The 24584-nt window shown below is 35.4% G+C and overlaps 1 protein-coding gene across 24 annotated transcripts in view; it reads right to left on the bottom strand.

The window, feature by feature from the left end:
• LOC139150498 (kinesin light chain-like) overlaps positions 1–20623 on the bottom strand; it is a 44703-nt gene extending 24080 nt beyond the window's left edge. For 8 of the 24 annotated variants that reach the window (XM_070722909.1, XM_070722895.1, XM_070722912.1 and 5 more), the window contains exons 1-12: positions 20293–20614; positions 14918–15185; positions 14186–14413; positions 12993–13071; positions 7586–7817; positions 6222–6309; positions 5989–6090; positions 5405–5488; positions 4244–4477; positions 2300–2320; positions 1679–1746; positions 1221–1344 (exon numbers count right to left, since the gene is read on the bottom strand). In XM_070722909.1, the coding sequence (XP_070579010.1) occupies positions 1221–1344; positions 1679–1746; positions 2300–2320; positions 4244–4477; positions 5405–5488; positions 5989–6090; positions 6222–6309; positions 7586–7817; positions 12993–13071; positions 14186–14413; positions 14918–15175 (1518 nt within the window). In that variant the 5' untranslated portion in view covers positions 15176–15185; positions 20293–20614. Of the gene's footprint in view, positions 1–1021; positions 1131–1220; positions 1345–1678; positions 1747–2299; positions 2321–4243; positions 4478–5404; positions 5489–5988; positions 6091–6221; positions 6310–7585; positions 7818–12992; positions 13072–14185; positions 14414–14917; positions 15186–20292 lie in introns of all 24 variants that reach the window. The other 16 variants (XM_070722897.1, XM_070722904.1, XM_070722908.1 and 13 more) reach the window with 7 other exon arrangements.
• Between the last annotated feature and the right edge of the window lie 3961 nt (positions 20624–24584).

The following is a 24584-nucleotide window of genomic DNA, read 5'->3' as shown; positions in this document are numbered from 1 at the left end:
TGTTAAATACCGGAAGTCTGTAAACAATGCAAGATCACTTGACAGAAAAACAAATAATTGAAATATAATGGAAAGGGATTGCAGTAGCCTAAGATCATCTTCTAGATGCAACATCACTTCATCAACAACTTGAAGTTAATTGATAACATTTCAATGAGTATAGTCTCTCAAGACTAGCGTGACAACTGTAACTTTTCCATTTTGTCACCAAGAAGAATTACTGTAGCTAACCACTGACATAGTTGCATTTGTGGGAGACAAAGAAAACAACAAAAGAAACAACCATAACTGATACATCATTTTCATTTCAAGCAGGGATATTAAATGTAATAATGCTTTACAGTTTGTTAATTGAACAGACCAATCACCATTTCACAAGACCATAGCTGTAACTTCCTCAATATTAGTGTCCTGTTGAAAATAGTCCACACCACATCAGTGCATTCATTGGCTAACAAAGATGCAAATGTGCAGGTCACTAATCACAGCATCACATGGTTGTCAAACTCCCTGGATGGTCATCAACAGCAAAATGCTCAACAAAACAATGTCTGTGTTTCCAGATAACACAGTCCATCGCAATAACATCATTTGAAGATATCTTTACACAACAAATAAATCAGATCATATTAGTACAGAGATAGATGCTAATTGTCTTTTGGAGGGTATTTCCTCATTAACCCAATGAGTTCCAAGAAGAAACCAAATTACAGAAATATTGAACACCTAAAGAATGCCTTTATACATACTTAATCTCTGGTAGACAATCATTTTGACACTGATTATCCATATCATAAACAGTCCATCTATCACTAAAACACATCGACTAACTACAAAACAGAGGTAAACTTGACAAATGAACATTTTCTAAAGGCTTTTGTTCATAACGTTCAACAGGAAAGAAAGGTACCAAACAGAATTTGGAGGCAATTTCACATGCAGTTAACCAAAGATAATTGCATGCAAGTGGATATAATTATTAGTTGGAGTGCTAATACCAGTGCAGTTTTGTTCCACCTACGTTTTTACGTGCCCTGATGGCACAGTCCTCAAGAATTTCTGCTGCCTCATATTTACCCTGGCGTCGATACAATGCACCCAGGTTCTTCAAGGTTGTGGTAACAGTAGGACTGTAACACAGAAATCATGTAATGTAAGCAAATGACACAAAAAGCATGATGCTGTTGTTTTGAATAGGAATGTCTTCCACAGAAACCTACATTTGATGAAGAAGAGGAAGAACGTCCCCCACGAGCGTACTTTTCCAGCATCCCTGCAGCCTCATATTTGCCCTGTCGTCTGTATAAGGCACTGAGATTCTTCAATGTAGAGGCAACTGTTGGACTAGAAAAACATACAAGATTTGAACTATCATGCACAATGTGTGCATCATATCCATTTCATGTGGTGATTTTGGTGATGGACTGATTACCTGATGGAGACATTGACCATGGCATGATGCTGTGGGATGGATGCTGAAATGGTACCACTTGTATGCTTTTAACATGACCACAATGGTAGTCATCTTATTTCAACAGTTTACTCTTAAATGGTAACGTGAAAAAATTACTAGGAATACCATTTAGTTCCTGAGAACAAGATGAGCAATGGAGAAACAAAGAAAGATGAAAATGTTCCCTTAAAGCCAAACACTGAATGACTGTGTTCATCTGTTTACCTGTCCACTTTGGCAGCTTTATGCCAACCACCATATTCACCATAGGGGGCGTTGTCTTTACCCTTGCCCTGCAAGATAACAAAGAATTTTGAATTAGTGCTCTGGGATTTCAAATGGATTTGGTTTCCAAGCTGATTTATAAATAAGACCTACATATTTATACCCACCAATTGATGCATTATGCCATTATTTCTGGCCTGCAGCTAAAGTACCTTTTCTCAGAGAGTTTAATACTAACCAATGCTAATTATTGCCATTGTTTTCATATTATGAAGCACTTTGTTGTTTCTTTGTTTTATGGGCGTTCAAACCATGAAGATGAATTATTCCAACTCACGATTGTTAATAAATACATGTAACACCAAAAAAGCAGTGTTAGTATTTGCACTCCTGCTGGTTGCCTGACACTACAGCTGTTAGTCACATACGATTGTCTTAATGAATGTTGATGTAGAGAAGGAAGAAATCAGGATGAGATCAATGAAATATGTTGATGATTGCATTTAGAATTGAAAATACAGCAGTGAACAGAAATAAAAAGACAGCTTATAGAGGAGAGTGCTCTTCCATCTTTAGTGCTTTGCTTTTCACAGTATTTTCATGCAGCACATATATACTCACTTTTTGTTGTGCTTTGGACTGCTTTTTTTTTAAACAGGGATACACAACAAAGGGGAAAATAAAAGAAAAACACTTATGAACATCTAAGTCAATACTGTTAAAAAAACTGCCATATTAGCAACAAATGAAACATCCAGTCATATGACAGTATGGATGCAACATAAATGCAAAGTAAATTTATAAAACAAAAATAGCCACAGAGAGACTGACATATCATGCATAACAAAGCTACAGGTAGTAAGGAGAAACGAATATTTGCCAACATCCTTGCAATTCAATTGTGCCTATATATCATTGTAAGACCCTTGCAAGAAAAAATTAAGTTTGTGTCGGTATGAAATTTTAATTTCAGGTGACTCTGTAAGTTCTATGGGAAATAGCTGACTACTGGTCTGATACCATAGTTTGTGATTTCCTTCTAAAACCTTATTGATGTCGTAAGTGTTCACAAGGTTCTTTTTCCTTGCCATGTGTATTCACTTGTTCCTTCCTAAATTGTTTGTATGGAGAAAAGCCAAAGTATCACCATTATCAATCCCCATAGAATATACATTTAGGACTCAATGTTTGATAATGTAAGGCAGCTACAATACAGCTGGGTGGCACTTTGTCACATATGTCAGATGATACAACATTTCATTTCACATCACCACCTAAATGTTCACTACTTGTTGGATAGCGCGCAAATTTGACACAAAAAATGATTCCAAATTTTTTTCTCACACTATCATCAGTGGTAAAAATAATATTCCTCGCAAGTAAACGTTGAGAAGTAGAATTGCCCGAAGGTTTTATGGTTTGCTCACCATTCCTATTCAAAGACGTATCTCACTACATACAAGTCTTTCTCACTTGTAAACCACCTCCATATGCAATTGGCTTGCTTTGCCCAAGTCTAATACAAGGCTCTGCCAAACACTACATTTCAAGACATCATCGCAGTGTTCAAAATTTTGATATGCTAATTACATATCTCACGAGTGAGCTGTCTAACAAAATCAAACACAATGGAACAACTTTTGAAATTGTAAATTTTAATTTCATCAGTATCTAATATGATTATCAATTGTGAGGTATGCATCATCTAGACATTCGTGTATTAGTAGACAAACATGCTTAATTAAAACACGTGTCCATATCATACCAATCCCTAGCACTATATATTGCCTTGAATATGTAAACACTTCTGACTATGCAGAAATATGGGATGAATCACATATTGTCTTCGGTACAAAACACCACTGAATTCAATGAGTAAATGATTCATGTGAGTAAGCTATGGGAAATGAAACATCTTTAATTTGGTAGCGGACACATTTAAAAACAAAAACACTTTTATCAAGAAATTTTCTTTAGCAAAATATGGCTTGCTTACAAACAGCAGACTAAGTGATATATGAAGTGATCAGTGTATTGCCCTTCAAATTCTGAAAACACTATCAAAGGCGATATATCCTCACACTGACAGTGGTTGCATATCCTCAAACTGACAGTGGTCATACAACCTCACATGGACAGTGGTTGCATATCCTCAAACTGACAGTGGTCACACCTCAAACTGACAGTGGCTGCATATCCTCACACTGACAGTGGTCACACACCCTCAAACTCAGAGTGGTTGCATATCCTCTAACTGACAGTGGTCGTACAACCTCACATGGACAGTGGTTGCATATCCTCAAACTGACAGTGATCACACCTCAAACTGACAGTGGCTGCATATCCTCACACTGACAGTGGTCACACACCCTCAAACTCAGAGTGGTTGCATATCCTCTAACTGACAGTGGTCACACACCCTCAAACTGAGAGTGGTTGCATATCCTCAAACTGACAGTGGTCACACCCCCTCAAACTGACAGTGGTTGCATATCCTCACACTGACAGTGGTTGCATATCCTCACACTGACAGTGGTTGCATATCCTCACCCCATTTTCACATACCTTGCCTTCTTCTCTTTCTTCTGCTTGCATCCAAATTGGTTTTTCATCTCCAGCTCCAAATTCCTTTTCATGAGCTCTTGTTAGCACTTGTTTGTACAAAGTTTCAGCTGCCTTGTATTTTCCTTGTTTCAAATATGCAGAAGCTAAGTTATTCTTAGTCTTGGCAACATTAGGGTCATCTGGTCCGAGTTTAGACTGATAGATTTCTAGCGCCCTCTGATAATACCACTCAACCTACAATGTACATGATATTTATTTTCTCAGTGGATAGAAAGCACCTATTGAAGATACCTTACTTTTACTAAGTATATTTTGAAACACATAAAATGGTCAATAAATCAACATTCTGTGGTTCTCTGTCCCTTTTGCACAAACTGGAGAAAAGATACGACCATTGCTCTTCAGTAACATATCAAACATAGAGTGAGATAAAGTGGTCATGTTATTGTACTGAAGCGACTTTTTCCCAAATGTTGGATCAGCTTGACCTCAGTAGAAAGTATGCCTTATTTTCGAGGACTACAGTTCATCTCCATCAAGGTGTATTTGATTTGACAAGTCATCCATTAAATGCCTATCAACACCTTGATTGTGGAAAGTAACATCACAATATAAAATTTTACTTTCTATTGTTAACTTGTTTTCAACTTGACAATGAATGTTTAAACTGTTTGGAGATGTTATTGGCAGGTGAACAGACATTACTAGAAATCCAAATGAAACCATTGTCATTAAACAGCCTGGTAGAAAAGACATGAAATCAATGAAATGATAGCCAAAAGATAATGGTGACAGCTATAACAATTGAGCATTCTGTGCTACCATGCGACAAATTTCAAATTTACAAAGTACCATACTGATGACAAAAATACGGGTTACCGCTCTATCCATACATGTCATTGTATAGTCCAAGTGGCAGTGATAGCCGATGGCACGACACTGTTGATTGTAGAAGTGGTAATTAATTGCCCCAGAATCTCAATGGTAGCAAGGTGAAAATTAGTTTTGGATATCACAGTCATTAGCAGCAAACTAATGTAAATAATCTAAGTACTAGTGTGAGAAATGTAGGCCACTTTGTCTTCACAGTGATCCAATACTTGAAACATAGAAGTAACATAGAGGTGAAAACATTAGATATTCTTTATTGATTTCTCATACCTCTTCATATTTTCCTTGATTCTGACACAGTAAAGCTAAGTTGTTCAGCTGTTTAGCTACATCAGGATGATCCTTACCTAGTACCTGAGGAAAAAATCAACAAAATACAAAATCTAATGAGCATGATGCAGGCTTGATTGAGTACAGCATTACAATGACAGTTGGAATCATTAAGGATGAAAATATCATTTCAGATATTTCTCACTATAAAGAAATTCACAAGTCTAAAAGTAAAACTTAACATGTTGACATTTTTCATAGTATGTTATCTTTGTATTAAAGTTTGAGTGAAAGAGGTCATGGTGTGTCTGAGTAATAACTGACAGCCAAAGCTTACTTCATTTGTCCTTCCAGACTTCATCTATGGAGGCTAACAATCAGAATCCTACATCCTCAGACCATAACACATAGCAATACATTTTCAACTTTGCTCAGAAATTTCATTCAATCATTCATGGTTCTCTCTAGAACATGAATGTTTACAAATGTTCCAGATATGAAATGTGGAAATCCACAACAAATTGATAAGGAAGCACCTAAGTTTGTAATTTGACATTCAAGAAAATTTAATTAATAATGCTTACCTTTTCTCTGATTTCTAAAGCGCGTTTACAAAGTGGTTCAGCTTCCTTGTATTTGCCACGTTTTCCATATAAGACAGCTAAGTTATTCAGAGTGGCAGCAACCTAGTGGTGAAAACAGGCTGTATGTCACAATATGCAGACCATGGTGTTTGAAAAAGTGGATAGCAACTGTATGATATAGGGCAATGTCTCTGAAACGGTTACTTTATTACAGTACATGAAAGAGAACTTACAGCTGGGTGGTCTGGACCTAGAGTTTTTTCTCTAATAGCCAAGGCATCCTGCAGCAAATTAGCAGCTTCTTTGTATTTGTTCTGATCTCTGTAATGGTAAAGAGTTTCATTAGTTGAAACTAGTAATCATCAATGATTTACCAAAGTTGTTGCGTCAGCCTTCAGTACTATGATATGATTAATGACTGTTGGGTTGGAAAATGTGAAAAGTTGACTCAAAATTTGCAATACCTAGGAATGTCTTGTTTGTGCCCATTTGTGCCTTGTAAAAATATATTGCCATGAAAAAATGGTGTCAGATGAAATTAATGATACATCTGGTATTGCACCTTGTGTGGACTAAATGACACAGTCATTTTACATGAAATGCTACTACTAGGTGTTTCTCACAGCCAAGACAAAGGAAAGACATATTAAAGAGGCACTCCCACTTGGTAACATTTTTAAAACACATTTTTTTAATGCCAACGGTCGATATTTGACGTGGCGACTCCGCGCGGATCGCGAGATATCGATAAAAACATGTCATTTCCCGAGCATATTTTTCACATCCCGAAGTTTTATGATCGTTTCTGGTTATGACCCGAAATCCCCCGAAAGTGTGTTGTTGTGCTGATTGACGATATTCTAAGGAGTCCAAAAACGTTCGAATGACGCAATTAATTTACCTCCTACTGCGATGACTTCATATACATCATTATCAATGCCTTTACCTCTGGTTATTCTTTTTTTAAAACTTCTCCTTAGTTTTTGTCGTTTTCATTATTCTCAATCAGTTGTATTAAAGTTTTTAAACAATACCACATAGATATCAGTTTTTACGTGTAAAATATTAGTTGCCTCTGATGACTACATTTTGTCATCTGCCATACAGTTACGCGTAGTTCGATACATAGCGGCCATCGCCTGTGGTATGCGCGCATACCACGCGGCGGCCACTATGCATACTACGTAACAACGGCACCTATCTGTGCTAGTCACCTATGCGAATTCTGGTGGAATCAGCAAACTTTGTTTTTTGTTTTTTTGCCGAGTCAGTAGGACTCGGCTTTCTCCCTTGGGACATGACCACTCACCAACGCGAGTGGTACTGCTGTGGCGTACAGCAGCGTCAGCATAGACTCGTACTCCATAGCTTAGTTGACAATGGCCCCCGTGCCAAACGTTCTATGATCGGAGACTGAATTCAGGTGGGCCACCGGAATTCAAAGTTTAACTTTTTTGAGTACATGTTTTTATCGATGTCTCGCGATCCGCGAGCAGTCGCCATGTCAAATATCGACCGTTGGCATTAAAAAAATGTATTTTAAAAATGTTACCAAGTGGGAGTGCCTCTTTAACATGTTAAAAGGCTGAAAGCTTACCTGTAGACAAGTGCAAGAATATTAAGCATAGTAGCTACATCTGGATGGTCATGACCGGATGTCTTCTCCAAATCTTCCAATGCTTGTTTACACAGAGGTACTGCTACTTCATATCTACCTTGAGATGCATACTGGATGACTAAATTATGTAAAGTACGTAGTCTTGCAGGAATTTCATAGCCACCTGTTGCTGCTGCAGCTGCTGCAGATGGTTGTTGTTGGAAACTATTTTCTGTAAGGTACAAAGGTAAAGTGATCTCCTTATAAAGGTCAGTGCAAATACTAAAAGTACAATAGTGAGTGGACTTGATCGGGGCGACCGTTGTAGACTGGCACACACTGGCCAATTAAGTTTGTACTTCATTGGTAGGTTCGGGGATTGTGCGCGCGCGTCTATTCAGGGATCCCCGACTAGCCTGATCGATTTTGGTCGGCAGCAGATGAATACAATATGGCGGCCAATACAGCCTGCCACATGACGAAAAAACAAGTCACGCTCTGGTCAGGTCAACCGGGGTGGCTTAATCAAGTCCACCCAGTAATCTGTATGTTAATCTTCGTTACATGACCAATGCTACTGCTCCTGGAAGTGCAACTACTTGCTTTTGTACCATCACATTCCCTATCACTATGATATGACACACAAAATGTATTGATAGCTGAATAAAAAAAATACGGATTTCTACGAAAACCCTATCACTTTGACCTAATATTAAAGCTGTCTGACCAGCGTTTTTGAAAGAAGAAGCAACTCAACAGTTGACAGAGCTCTGCTGTGTTATGTAGAGAATAACCTTTTGTTAGGGATTTTACATAAAATTGATAGACAGCTACAATAATGATAAATTTTATATCAAAAGAAAGCTCTGTTCAAGGCTAATTGATTGCATTTTGTTTGATGAAAAGCAGTTCAGTACATGCAGAGATATGTCCTGTTGAATTTGAAAAAAAAACTGCTTCCTATTTAGAAATCATGCCATGGTAGACACCTGTAGTTATCATAACAACCAGGTGACCCCATCTTGAACATTGTATGAGGAAACTAGAATTGCAATTTCTGGTGCTTTTTGCAATAACTCAAGCATTTCTTATTGAAAATTGATGAATTTTTTTGTGGATATTGCTAATGAAATGTTCAATGGGTTTTAATTTTTATAAATGAAAAATGTTATTTAGAATGCTGTTTACAAGGTAAACAAATAAACAATACCTGTAAACAATCAAATGGTACCTGTGACATTGATCACTGTATGCATTATGTACAGAAACATCAACAGAAATATGATAATCATATTCCATCATATTTACTTTGCATATGTAAAAAAAGTTATTTAGATTTATGTTTACAAGGTAAACAAATACACAACAATACCTGTAAACAATCAAATGATACCTGTGACATTTTAGAACTTGATTGAAATTTAACAAAATAAATTTTTATATTTTTTTTTAATTTGAACTTCGGAATTTGTTTAATTTTTTTTTGTGATTACAACTTTTAATACATGATTATGAAGTATGTCTATTTAATGTAGATTTTAAGTTTAACAATTACAAAAAACTTTTCCAAAAAGTCAAAAAATCTTCGTTGTCAACCTTTTGTCTATGCCGTAAAACAGCAACACACATTTATAGAATAAACAACTGCATTAAACTGGATGCAAAATTACGCTGCCCCGGAAATACCATAGACCCTCAAAGTCAGCGGTCCGAAACTTTTCCAAAGTCCGGAACACCATCAATGAGGAAAGAACAATTTATCTACGGCCTTGTTCTTCAGAGAGAACCAAAATAGTCCCCTTCTCGGGAACTTAAGATCGAAACTAAAATTTCAGTATAGTATTGGCAAAGTGCGGTGCACGTGAGCAGTTCAGTATAGTATCGGCAAAGTGCGGTGCACGTGCGTATGCCTACACTGCAGTGCTGCCTTGACAACTTCTCAGTGTCTATCGAGAAATATCACCCGGAAATCAAACTACATTGAACAAGATAACGTTTGAAAGGGTAAAGTATAGAAATATATATCTCTAGATCCTTGCGTTTGATAAGAAATCAGACAAATCTAGCTGCAAAAATGTGATCGTCGGAACTCAGCTTTGACCTCCTGACACAGAACATGCAGCGAAGCGCTGATTACTTGTATGTGATTCCTGGGAGTGCCCGGATGTAAAGTTGGGGTGAAACCATACTCGCTAAAAAGGGCCTTAAGCATCATTTTTCGCATCGTCAGATTCGTAATTATTGCAGCATTACAATTAATATTTATCATAAAATTCATTTTGGGGCCGAACATTTAAGGAAATCAAGATTTTCTTTCAAAAAAACACAAACGAAACACAAAGTTTGATCACAGATATAGTTTTTCTCGGCCGATTTTAACGTTCACCCCCTCAAAATGAAGCCCATGATCTCTACTTTCGTACCATCCCTAAAAAATAGTGATGCGATCGGAATAAGTCATGCGGAGAGCCTATCAAAGAGGTATATGTTCGATCTCCTTCGCGGGACATTTGAGGTCACGGCACAACGCTCATAACGGACGCCAAAATCGCCGGTACACGTGAGTTTGTAGTCGTGCTGCTTTGCCATTTATCGTAGTACAAAAGTGAACATTTCCCAAAATGAAGTTAAAATAATAATCTTCAACACAAGGGTTTCATTTCTCTGATTATTTGGTCTATTTAAGGATTAACACGAAAGTTCGGACTAGACCTGCATCGAACGCGTACGTTCAACACAAATGTCACGTGATGTAGAATCCCTACTTGTGTGCCACATGCATTGATGAAGAAGGTGGATATCTGTGATTAACATTGTAAGTGAGTTCTGTTGAATAAGTTGAGACTGTACATACTCAGAGAAAGCACACTGAAGAGACAAATGTTTGAAACTTAAGAAGTTCAAGGTCATCAAAAGCATTATAAGGAATCATGTAACTTTCATTGCACTGTTTACACAGATTGCATAATTGCTATAAATAGCACATGAGGAATCCTACAGCCCAGCTTTACCATAAAAACCCTATCACTTTGACCACTCTTTTAATTGACCACTCTATTTTTTTCCTCAAAAAGTAATTTTATTTTATCCTTACCAAGTCAACTATAAATGGAAATTAGAACTTTCTCTATCTCTATCTCTATCTCTATTGACTATTTTGAGCAATTTCTTTTAGATAACATACAGGGCACAATAATGACGGTTCAAAATATGTCAAAGTTGGAATTCAGAAAAGTTGCCTTTACATGTTTTAATCCTCCAGGATGGTAAGCATTTCACTATGAACTGTCAAGAAAAGTTGAACTTTCTGATAATTTTACACTAAAATTATTTTGGCTTTGATGATTTCCTAATTCAATTATTTAAAATCATATTAATTATCTTTTTTCTGGGTGAATTGATAGGGTTTATACAGTACAAGAATTACATACAATGTAAGTCAAATTTTGACCAAAAATGACAAAAAAATTCCTTAAAAATACACATTTGCATATTTCATCACAATTTGAACAAATCTAAGTTGGGTTACCCCTAGGGACCTGTATACCAAATAACAAAGCTGTCTGACCAGCGGTTATGAAGAAGATTTTTTACCAAAAACACCTTTTGTGGCATTAATTTGCCTATTTTCAACAATATCAAAAAATTAAAAAAAAATTGTTTCTCAAAATCATACTTTTCATCTACACAACAAATATCAAATCAGTAAGTACTGCGGTTCTCAAGATATTTGAGTGGACGAACGCCTCACAAACGGACATACATACATACATACATACATACAGACTGGCGACGGTCGCCGGACGGATATCCATCCCAATAGCTTCTATAGACTATAGTCTATAGTAGCTAAAAAGTCTAACAAATGAAATTGCATGTTCAGAGGAAGAGAACCAACATCTTGGACGTGGCACTGTCATGGGAACTCCAATGTTGCATTATTTTAACACCTTTCACTAGTATCTCTGGTCTGAAAAGTAATTTTATAAATTTTAAGGTATGATTCATAGTACTATGATCCATTATACTTTCCCAACCATTCCATATTTGAGCTAAACTAGAATACGGGATTATACACAGATGTACAGTTATTTCAAAAGTCATCCTTATGTAGTGGAGGGATTTATGGTAGATGATACAGATAGGAGGTAGATGAGCAAGGAGTTATACAAGTACAATACATATTATAATTTGTTGTCCAAAAGGCAACACGTTTACCTAGGTAAACGTGTTGCCTTTGGGAAACAAATTATTTACTCTTAATTTCTTCTATCAGTTAGGACTTGGCAATTTGTTTATCATCTGTCAGTTTACACATACACGTGCATACAACTCTTGCACACTCACTAATCCCCCTGCCCTGTCCCCCTCCCTCCCTCTCACCTCCCCAAAACACACACCCTAGACTGGAGGATCTATTGTATGCTCTAAATCACTCTTCTTAAAGTGGGTGTGCTCTGTAGAGGAAGCTGGTATGGGTATGCCCTTGTACAACACTCTTCCATTCTACTCCCAGCCCATACTAATGCCCTAGTACTATCATAGCTTCACTTTCATTTCAAGGGTCAAAAGAACATGATGCAGTGTATATAGCCTTGCCACATTCTGTCATGAGTAGATGTAGTAGCAGCTATTCTTTCACAGGTTGAAAATGGTGGGAAACCACCCTACATTTGTCAATTAAAGAGTACACTCAAAGGGCTGACAACCATGGATATTTATCAGGATTTATACTAGTTAAATAGGCAGGGTGTCAGAGTTGTAATTTTTGAGACTAACATGTCATCCACAACATAACACAAAATATATAACACAATAGGGTAAATATTAACTTTTCCCCAAGTAATTCCTTTCTGTAGATGATAATTCACCAATTTATATTCCAGCAAATGAACATTCAGATGTTATAAGGTGTTTGTTTACAAGTTTCAGGAATTCAAAATTGATATCAATATTTTGCATAAATCTCTATTTATAGATACTACACTTGACCATACCTATGACTGTGTACACAAGGTGGTATGACACACATAGATGCCCTCATATTATAAATTTCATTATAAACTTCTAAATATAACCGTATAATTGATACTCATGCATGCATGAACCATGATCAGGACTGGCTACAATGTTTGACACAAGGCCTTAAGCAGCACATACAATCTGTACAATTTTTCCAAAACAATCCATGATCAACCTATGAAATGATGTATTTCTTGCCACGTCAAAGATTTATGTTTAAATTTATATTGTAAGTACTGTATATAGCTGTTAGTTAACTCTTCCTAAAAGTGCAAGCATTTTCTGAACTGATGACTCTAAAAAGACAATTACAATAATTTACAAATGGATCTAATTCTAGCTTAGACTTCAGGATACAAGTTGTAATGCTACAATCTCAGCTTACCTTCCTGTTGTTGATCCTCATCTTCTTCAGGAAATCCTAAATCTAAAGGTGTATCTTTTTCAGTTGTTGATTCATCAGCCTGGTGATATTGTAGAAACACGATGAAAAAATGATAATGCAAAATGTTTGGAAACTACTGTCACTGTGTTGTCAAGTGATGTGAATTCTAACAAACACCATGCAAATAAAACTGAGGGACAATCTCAGTAAGAACTTTTTAAGTCTTTTTAAGTCTTAGTCATCACTTTTGATTCTCTCATTTTTCCATACATATCTTGGTATTCATTTTGGTAATTTTATTTTTACAGCATATCAGCAGTGTTCTATACCGCTATCAAAATTGTGACATGAAACACACTAATCACAATTTATAAGTAAACCATAAATTATTCAAATTATTTGACCATCTGAACTGGCTCCATGTTCCCCCAAAATGTAAGTATTTGCTTCATTTACACCGTACGGCATAACTGTAATCTGATTTGAAGTTCTGGCTTGTGTTTAGTTACATTTCTTGAAGGAAACTTGATTAATAAAATGACAACACACTAATTCATTCCTACCAAATGTCTTACTTAAGTTTATATCCTTTTTTCTATGAGCTGGCTCTTGAAATAAAGACATTATTGTTAATATCAACCGATAAACACATCAGTGGCATGAAAACCATATATTGGCAGATACTAGTCAACCATTGTCAGACTGTTATCAATGTTTTTCAGGATGCTTTGTTTCTTTGATTATTACACAATCATATTTACGTTCATAAATGTATGTCATCATACAGCATTTGTTAGTGTCAGTTCACAGAGTAACACTACAAGGACATGAAGGTATGTAACATGAATGTTAAATCTCAACAGCTGAGAATGAAATATTTCAATTGGCCATACAGACTTCAGCTTCTTGTACAGGATTATTTCAAAGGTACAAAGCGAGAGATATCCATACAGGACACATCCACATCTACTCATGTACTTACACCAGTTTTTTTTTTTTAGTGGAAAGCAGTGTTAAGGTACAAAGGTTCCCCAGCTATGTGACTGGGGCTACAATTTGTACACAGAAACAATCATACTGGGGAAATTAGACATCAGCAATATTACTCAGATTCAAAATAATTCAATTCACCGATACACAGCTGCAAATACAGATAACTATTTGACAACATAAACAACAACAGAATTTATTACCTGTGCATCAGGATCATCATACTTTTTCATCTGATTCATAAACTCCAAATGTTTCTTCTCTTCTTCTAATTGTGCTACTGTTTGTTCACTGGACTGTAATTTTTGCTGTGTGTTTGCCAGTTCATCCCGAAGCCATGCATTCTCTTGGCATAACCTCCTCACCTGTGCTCTTAATTTTTGCTTCTCAGCCTCAACCATGTTCAAATGATGACCTAATGCCATCATCACCTACCATACAAGATTAAGATTATACATTTCATTTAGACAATATCTCTTGGTAAGTAGACATAATGGTCACGCAATATTACACATTGTTCATTGTAAACAATTTTGCTCATTGCTATTGATAAACACAATAAAGACACTTGCTAGCATGTTCATGAAAGCAAACAGTGCACTTTATACAGTATATGGAGTTTACATTTTGGAAAGTACACAATAATGACAAGTTCATGTCACCATTATGTGCATGGTCCCTCAAATGTACTTGTACATTGTTTAAAGGGCCAAACTTGTTGTTTAGACACTAGGTATAACATTTGCATATTGAATGCATTACCTTATGTTTATCATTTATTGAGGGGTTTATAACTCAGATCTAAAAACACTACAGAATAGCATCTGGTTTTGTGAGATCTGATACCTGTAAGACTCATAAGTACTCTCAGTGTATTTTACAGTTTGTATCAAACAAACACAGCACATGCAATTAAGGAATGAAAATGTTCTCACCTGGGCTTCACTAAGGCCTAATTCAATACTTTCTAATGACTTCTGTAGCAAAGAAGTTTTCTCTTCCACGAGATTTGAATCTTCATTATCTTTTTTTACAGCCTTTAAAGACTGGTAGAGTCCGTTCAGGATACCATTATGTTCATTTTTCAGTTGTTCAAGTCCCTGTATCACCTGCTTTGTTCCAGATATGATTTCTTCCTGGTTAACAGATGACACATTGGAGGAAGATGAAGACATGTTGGATGTAATGACCATGGGTCACCACCTGTAAAAATCAGTAAAAAAGATACATGTTATCAGTCTGCACATGAAGACAATAGTGATTGCAAAACTAAAACACATTTCTAGATATGTATCAACATTATTATTATCATCATCATATTTTTTTGTCATTGATGTTATTATTATCATCATCACATTTTTTTGTAATTGATGTTACCAAAGACAACTCAAAGATCTTGCAATAACATGTAAACACTTATACTCTATTCTGAAGCTCATGGTTAAGCTATTCCAATACTGTAGTATCTTTATTATTGTATCACTTGATTCCAAATGATCACCAGTACATATTCTATCAATGTACCTAGTACAACAAAAGGTAAACTCATCTAAATCATCATAAATAACACTGACTTTGGTTGGAGAAATAAATGTCCCATACAGAATAAAATAATGGGAACACTATACCCTTATTCATGACTATGTGATATGTGCATAATTGGATGAATAAGAGACATACATGTAATAGTATTCATAAGTGCAAAGAATATAAGTACTTGACTTACAAATTAAATGACTAACCATCAAAAGATGTACGCATTATTTAAGCAAGCATTGTGCACCAACTTAAGTAACACAAGAAACTGAGAAATACCAGTAAACCTATCAATGGTAGTTCCATATTATGAGTTCATAACATACATTTGTACCACAGCTAATGTAATACCATCATGGGCACAAACTACACAAATTTATGCAATCTCTGCTGCAAATCATTATGAGTGATATTTATATCACTGACGAGTGTTTTAAGATGTTAAAAAAAAATACCTGAAAGTTGTACAGACCCCCAAAGTGATTTAACATTGCAACATTACCAGTTTTACCAGAAGTGGTATCAAAAGACATCATTGTGTTACAACCAAATTTATACACATTTTAATTAAACCATCCATTTAATACAACTATGCTGATGAATAAGGTTATTGCAATTGAACACATTCCATCACCTTTAATATTTGTCTCATTTGACAAACTTTCTGAGCTTCGTTTAGCTGTAGATGACATCACCGACAAAAACTGTTGAAACTCAAAGCAGCAAGGAATGAAAACAAAAATGTTTGCTATTTATGTACACAGATTGAATTACGGACGCCAAATGACATATTCACAATACAAGATCCTCAAGGCTAGATTAAGTAGACGAGGGGGGAGATAGCAGACACCCACATCATGGGATTTTCTTCTCCCTTTACAAGTACAGGTCAACATCATCATAATGGGGAAACCTTCCACTTAATAATATGTGAGCTTTACATATAACATCATCTATAGCTGACCCTGTGGCTGACATAAGGCTCTTGACATATAATATCATCTACAGCTGACTCAGTGGCTGACATAAGGCTCTTACATATAACATCATCTATAGCTGACCCAGTGGCTGACATAAGGCTCTTGACATATAACATCATCTATACATGTAGCTGACCCAGTGGCTGACATAAGGCTCTTTACATATAATATCATCTATGGCTGACCCAGTGGCTGACATAAGGCTCTTTACATATAACATCATCTATACATGTAGCTGACCCAGTGGCTGACATAAGGCTCTTTACATATAATATCATCTATAGCTGACCCAGTGGCTGACATAAGGCTCTTTACATATAACATCATCTATAGCTGACCCAGTGGCTGACATAAGGCTCTTTACATATAAATCATCTATAGCTGACCCAGTGGCTGACATAAAGGCTCTTTACATATAAATCATCTATAGCTGACCCAGTGGCTGACATAAAGGCTCTTTACATATAACATCATCTATAGCTGACCCAGTGGCTGACATAAGGCTCTTTACATATAATATCATTTATAGCTGACCCAGTGGCTGACATAAGGCTCTTGACATTTATTACACAACTGTTATTAATCAACAGTGAAATTTATTGGGTATTCAATGGTTGATGGAAGACTGGCTTTAAAACATTGAATCAGACCATAGCATATCAAACATGAAAATAACTGAACTATTCTTATGAATTTTTGAGAACAAATAAAAACAGGATATTAAATTAACAATGAATAATGACAGCTCAAGGAATAAATCTGAATGAATATATCTAAGGATTCTACGAACCATTGTTTAATGCTATCACATGAAGTTGAAAAAGATGTTTCAAAGGAAAAATGAGAAAATTTGACCTATGAACCTACATATTCAAATTGATTATCAAAACAAATTCAAATTAATAAATAAATGCATGTATTTCAGTACTTGTGGTCACTGGCCGAAACATACATATAAGTATCAAAATAGAAAACTGGTTGCTAAAAAATAAAGATATATGATTAAATCAAATATTCTGCTTGAGCGATTTCACTTACCCACGAGGAAAGTCTGATGGTATTTTGATGAGAATATAGGTAACAATAGTGAAGAATAAACTTTACATGTCATGAGGTCTGTATCAAGACATGGACGTGATCGAGCCATTTTAATGTTTAATTCAATTCTATTCCTTGTCTTCTAGTCTGACATGCATGTCCTTCCTACGTAAATCAATCAAAATATATGCACACCCTCTTTTCTGTGATTGAAGTCTACAATAATGTCAAAATCAACACACAACTTATTAGATTAACCAAAATAAATGATGAAAAATTACATTAAAGTTACATTAAAATACATGAAAGTCTGGGTTTATTTCTTAAACTCTCATCTACATATGAAATCTAAGGAGACTACAGGCATGACATTGTTTATAAATTACTCTTTTATCATTTGTGAACTGTATTACGGTATAGCTAGTTACTGAATTTTAACATGTTCTTCAGCAGGGTCATAGGGACTGTCAAATAGTTCTGATGCATTGACATCAGATCTATCCAATAACTGTTTTTGCTTACTTGGTAACACATTAGCACATGGCTTTCAGTTTGAGATCAGTTTGCAGCAAACAGACAGCTGGTCTGCTGACATGTTGTAAATTTGAGAATGTTTAACTGGAATCTCATGAAGAGAAACTGTTCATTTAATTAGTAGACTACACTGTTTAACTTCAAAATTGGAGATACAAGCAAAGCAATAAGCATAAGTCTGTTTTTACTTACATGTAGCCTGAGATATATTGTGATATAGTTTATTATATCCTTGAGACATTAAATTTTAACTTGTTTGACACTGATATTGTACATACTCACTCGAAGCCCAAATGTTTGACAAGTTATCATGCGAGTCATTCATGCAATTATCTCTTTTTCATTGAAACTACATGGCACTATCACAGGAACTGTGCTATAAAATAAAATGCAATAGCTCTTCCATCCCCTTTAAGTGATCATATCTTAGCTGTGATGGAATAACATTAAATAAAATTGTTCAGGAACACCTTATTCGTAGCACAGATACAATCCATTGCGATCTCATTTTCTTGGATCATAATTATGTATGATTATCCTCTCAATTTATTCAATTCATAACACATCCAACATCTTCTGACCACATTTTAAGCATGTTAACTCCATCCATTCTTGATAAAATACATCAGACAGTAACCAAGGAAAAATTGAAGCAGCTCTCTTGATCACATGACTAAAAAGCGCTGAACATCAAATATCCTTAAAGTCTCTTTCCAAGAAGCCAATCTATTAAGAAATTAGTGTTCTTTCCTCTAACTGGTGTAGAATTCACAATGGCCAGACTTAAGTCAGTTGAAAATACAGGTGATGTTTTGATAAACTTTCAGGTAAAAAAATCTCCCAAATACTAATTCACATTAAGATTGAATAATGTTATACCTTTACATTTAATCTTGAAATATTATAATTACATTAACATTTCTCATATTTTTGAAGATATCATACAAACTTAAGGAGAAATGTCATATACCTTTACACAGAACATAGTCATGTAAAACTTAGTGATACAACACATACAGATGAACCTTCAATTCTCCGTTTGATTTGATCAGTCATCACTTCAACATCCATTAATAATCATGGATGTCTATTTTTTGAAATGTCAAAATTAAACTTACTATTCTTAGAAGATTACAACTTGAATTTCTTACACATTTGGAGATGTCACGGGCATAAAAGGTGTGTCAACAAAGTAAATTTGAACAAAGGAGTAAATTTTTCTTCAAAGTTCAATTATGTTTTCTCACACAACAAAAATTCTCAAAGAGCATTCATTATTGGATGTTACTTTGTAGCTCCATTATACAATGATGTAACTTTCATTTAAGTATTTTTGATTTGTACAATAATATCTTTTTCTACACGTAAAATCGTGCCAAAATCCCTTATGTTCAACTTGTATACATGGTCTCTATGTCTATAATATACTGAAATCTGAATGTAAGTCAGGACAATGATTCGTTTCTCAATAACAACATTGCATCCATATGTGTTGTAAGTACATGTATGCCTCTGTATTTCAACATACATACACAAGATAAATAAACCACAAACCTGTTATACAGCCCGGAATAAAATTTGCAATGGCAATATCTTACAATTATGTATAAAATGAAACCAAAACAGTGTTTGCATGATCACCTGGTGTTCTTAGCCCTTCAAAGGAATGCGCACAACTCATTGAGTATGAAGCACCAAATTTATTATGTTAAGTATATACTGTGTCGTGTGATGAACACCATATTTTATGTTTATGTGAAGTCTGACAGCTCGAAGCAAAGAACATGGAAATTAACGTAGACATCCTCTTTGAGAGAAACTAAGCTGGTCATTACTCTGCTTTGAAATGCCCATTTCTCTATCCTAATCGTCACTATCCATTCAGAACAGTCAAAAATAGAAAAATAACATACCGAGTTCTCTGTAGACAAGATTTTCACATTTAAATATATGTACCAAAAAATTGTGAAATGTCCACGAGCACTGTACAATCAATATTATATTATTTATATAAGCTAGGCAGTGTTTGCCGATGGAATAAGTGATAACGTCTGAGAGACGCTTGAATCGCATTAATTCAAAATGGGCGGAAATCAGAAATGCCATATTTTAATATGTCACTGTACGAATGCATGTATCCTCAGACACCTACATGGGCATAGATGGATGAAAATATGCCGTTTAATTTCAAAATATGAAGAAACTAAATGTTCAGTACCTACCTTGTCAGTACGTCTAAGTAGTTGGAAATTTTGACGAATATTGTTCGGTAGACCAAACAGATACGGTTTTTTCTCCTCGGTTTTCTCTCAATGACACGATCACTGGTTTGTTGAAATCGATGTTAATTTTACAAACGGTCGATCTCTTCGTCTATTTGCCGCTAAGATTTGAAAATCTCAGCTCTGAAGGAGAATACAAATAGACGAATGATCCTTGGGCGTATTTTTCAATGTAAATACATGGTTTTCCTGAAATTTCCACAGAATGATCTTCGGTCGTCGCTCCTCTTACGGTCTTCACAAATATGGCTGCCTTGAGTGTGCTACCCATAATTCTTTGCGGATCATATGACTCACCGTTCAGCATGTCTGCCATACAATGACGAATTCGTAATGATAAAGCGGCCAGACGAGAGACGCATTATGATTATGATGATGATAGTAGCAAGCTGGGCAAAATAATATATGAAATGGATGCGCACATATCAGAAAAAGTTCTATGCTATTCTATTCTGTTCTTGTCGTAGAATGAAAATGTCGATGGATATAGTGATTTTATACCCTCTAAAAGGGCTCTTCGTTCATGTGTAGCTGTTTAAATTAAGCAAGGTATCACTTTTCCACGAACTATTAGAAAACTTTAGGGGCCTATCGATTGTGTGGCGTAGTCTCTCTTGCATGCTGATTTCGATAACTATTCTACTCAGGTCTCTACGGCATCTATAATAATATGCTGAGGAGGTTATACCACTAGAAATTCATTGTTTGTTTTCTGTGCACGTTCACCTGCAGACTTAGGGACTGGTCAGTTTCTTCGGCCGGGGGGGGGTGGATTCATGGGGGGGGGGGGGTTCACCCTGTTTTTTACTTTGGTGATAGGGGGGTCACCGTGTTTTGAAATGTGCCAATAGGGGGGGTCAGTGTGTTTTTGAATTTCGACACAGGCTCATCATTGCCTAAAATGCATCGTATCAGCCACAAATTTCATCCAGTTGCATTTTTCGGCACGCCCTTCGGGCGCGTAACTTTAATAATCAGACATATTTTTCAGCACGCCCAACTTTAACATATCAGGCATACATATATCAGAGATATATGTATGTTCAATATTTTTCAGCGTGCTCTTCAAGCGCATTACTTTAATATATCAGACATTTTTCAGCACACCCTTCCTGTGCATTACTTTAATATACAAGACATATATATCAGAGATATCAGGATGTTTCATATTTTTCTCCGCGCCCTTCGGGCGCCATACTTTAATAAATCAGAGATATATGCCAGAGATATCTTGATGTTTGCTAAGTGAAAGTGTACTATTATGAAATCTGCATTTCATATGAAAAGCATGACAAATTCCTGATACTTTTCTGTTCTCTATGAGAATTCAGTATGAGAAAGCAACATACACAAATATCAATGTTACAAGAAAGGTCATCTCAGACTCTGCACACATCAGATTTGGCTAAAATGCCTCTATATTGTTCCTCAAGAGATTTAATTGGATGGCTGGCAAGTCTTAACACCATCAAAGTTTTTGATTTACTGTTTTTTCCTGTTTGATATTAATGATTGACATCCATTTCTGTACAACAGTTCAGGACATCTGGTTAAGCATAGAAAGTGTGAAATACATTCACAGCTCATTCAAAATGTACTGTATACAAACTTTAAGATTGACACTTTGAAATTCCTATCTTACAACTGACATGCCAACAATTTCATTAAAACACAGAATGACTTAAAATATAAATGTATATAAAATATAACATATATATTTACATATATATATATATATATATATATATATATATATATATATATATATATATATATATATATATATATATATTACAGTATTATATTATTACATATTACAGTTGTCGCGTGCGGGGGGGTCACCCTGTTTTCAAAATTTGGAATGGGGGAGGGTCAGCCACTTTTTGACGTCGGCAAAAAATAATGATCCACCGGCCCCCCAGGCCGAAGAAACTGACCAGTCCCTTATTAAAGCTTAAAGTTTTTATTAAAATACACATGATTGCAATTTTTCCTATATATGTTTGCCTTTTATTGTACACATCGTTCTTTCAACCTAGTTATTGTTTTATGGAGATAAATTTCTTATTCATTGCACTGTCGGACAAGAACACAATCAGTGCAATTAATTAATTAATTAGTTTGTTTGTTTGTATGTTTGTTCTTTTCGTCTATCAATTTTGTCTGTTTTGTTTATGAATTCGCTTGATATGTATTTGGTGTTCACGAACCGAAAAGAATTAAGACAGCCAATAGGCCTAAACCATACCATGTGGTGTCACTTGCAGATCACCAAATAAACGAATTTAAAATAATCGCCTGATTTTTTTATGGCGAAAATTAGGTTTCTTTGTTCATCGAATATAGAAACTGTAATATTGATGGCTGTTTTTCATCAACAAGTAAAATTCTTTTATAGACAGAGATGATTGTGCAGTATCATATAGGTGTGTGTTCAAGATCTGTTATAGAGACATTTGACACGTATACCGCAGACAGAGAGACATTAATGATGTGAAAGCACAAATGAAATGACGCATTTTCTCTGACATAGTGGACATTATCCATTCACGTTGAAGAGTTAGTGAGACAAGACATGTAAATGTGATGAAAGCTGGCCAATGACCTTCATCAGGGTTTGAAATGAAAACTTTGCTTCATTCTCCCTTGTCTCCCATGACGTTACATGGGGATCATACCAACGCTTTTTACCAATGGAAAAGAACATATTTACTTGAATTGATCGTTTGAACGACCATTTATTGGTTTTTGTCCACATTCAATATGTAGTTTTCATGATATTTTCGCGGAGCCTTTTGATCATTTTGAATATTTGTTTCTATTTCATCGATCATCTGCAAAGCGTAAAGGTAAACCGTGGAAATAATTTGCCGTCAGAGCTTCGGATGATTAAGAAACAAGTTCTTTTTAAGAAGTCTCTCAAAACCTTTATTTTTCGTCAGTGCTACTGCTGACTTGGATATAATTTTACCTGAATATTTTATTTTATCATTTTAGTGATATTTTTTAAAATACTTTCTTTGCCGTTTTTAAGTTGGATTCCTTTTTTTAACTTTAAGCTTTTTTTTTTGCTTGTTTTTTTTATCGATTGGTTTTTAATTACACTCTTTTCACGAAGTTATTTTATATTATTTTCGATTTTTTTTATTTCTACCAGTAATTTTCTGTAATGTACAGACCGCTGAGACAAGGTGTGTAGTGGTCTTTAAACAATAAATTATTATTATTATTATTATTATTATTATTATTATTATTAAGAAATCGCAGGTAGATCCAGTATATAGTACGTACAGGTCTAGCAGGTAGAAGTCGGCTTACGCGTTGCAGTACGGAACTCTTTTTTTTCTACAGCGGACGAAAAAATGCGCCATAGCAACCGTTTCTAAGACGTGGGAGTTCGAATCATTGGAAGAAACCATTGTTTACTAGAGCAAATTCATTTGCAACTTATTATCGAACGATGCTTGAGAACTTTCGTATTCTTACGTATACTGTGCTCTTGTGTTAAAAGTAACGCTTGACCAAAGAAAAATGGGCAAAACATGTAACTTTGTACACAATGATGAAATCTGGTGAGTTGACGAACATATGACTCGACATGCTACTCTGACATTATGGGAATGTGATGGCTGTCGTACTTTCATAGTGTTGCAGCCTACTGAGGAAAGAAAACAAAAAGAAAATCGACGACCCATTATCAAACTGTAATGTCGATTGCATGTTAGGAACAGCTTCCAAGAATTTATCATGATTTCATAAACTACAGAACTATGTAAATGCAATTGATCATCATACTTGAATGGACCTGAAATGATTAAAACCGAACATAATTTATAGATTCGATGCATACCATTTTAGTCGGCGAAATTTATAGATTCGATATGATAGATACCTCTGTAGTCGGTTAGCAAATTACTTTATCAGATTCGCGTTACAGCTGTGCATGAATCATCCAGTACAACACTTCAGTGTTAGAATAAATAATTACTAGAAAGGAGAATCATTAGTGACAGAAAACGAAATTGTATACCGTATATAGTTTAAGCCGGGTAGATGCACACTGACATTCAAGGAGATAGTTTGTTTTGCACATGCTTAGTAAGATTTTAAGAGCAAGGAGAGAATGTTCCGTCCGTTTGTTAATTATTGCAGGAAAGATCACGTTAACTACGAATTACAGTCACTAAGGAAATGGCCCGACAAATGGGGTTTCCTTACACACGAATACAACA

Source organism: Ptychodera flava, chromosome 14 (genome assembly GCF_041260155.1).
Source record: "Ptychodera flava strain L36383 chromosome 14, AS_Pfla_20210202, whole genome shotgun sequence".
In the NCBI taxonomy this organism is placed as follows: Eukaryota; Metazoa; Hemichordata; class Enteropneusta; family Ptychoderidae; genus Ptychodera; species Ptychodera flava.
The sequence above is the reverse complement of the archived record's forward strand: the minus strand, read 5'-3'. Positions and strand labels throughout refer to the sequence as shown.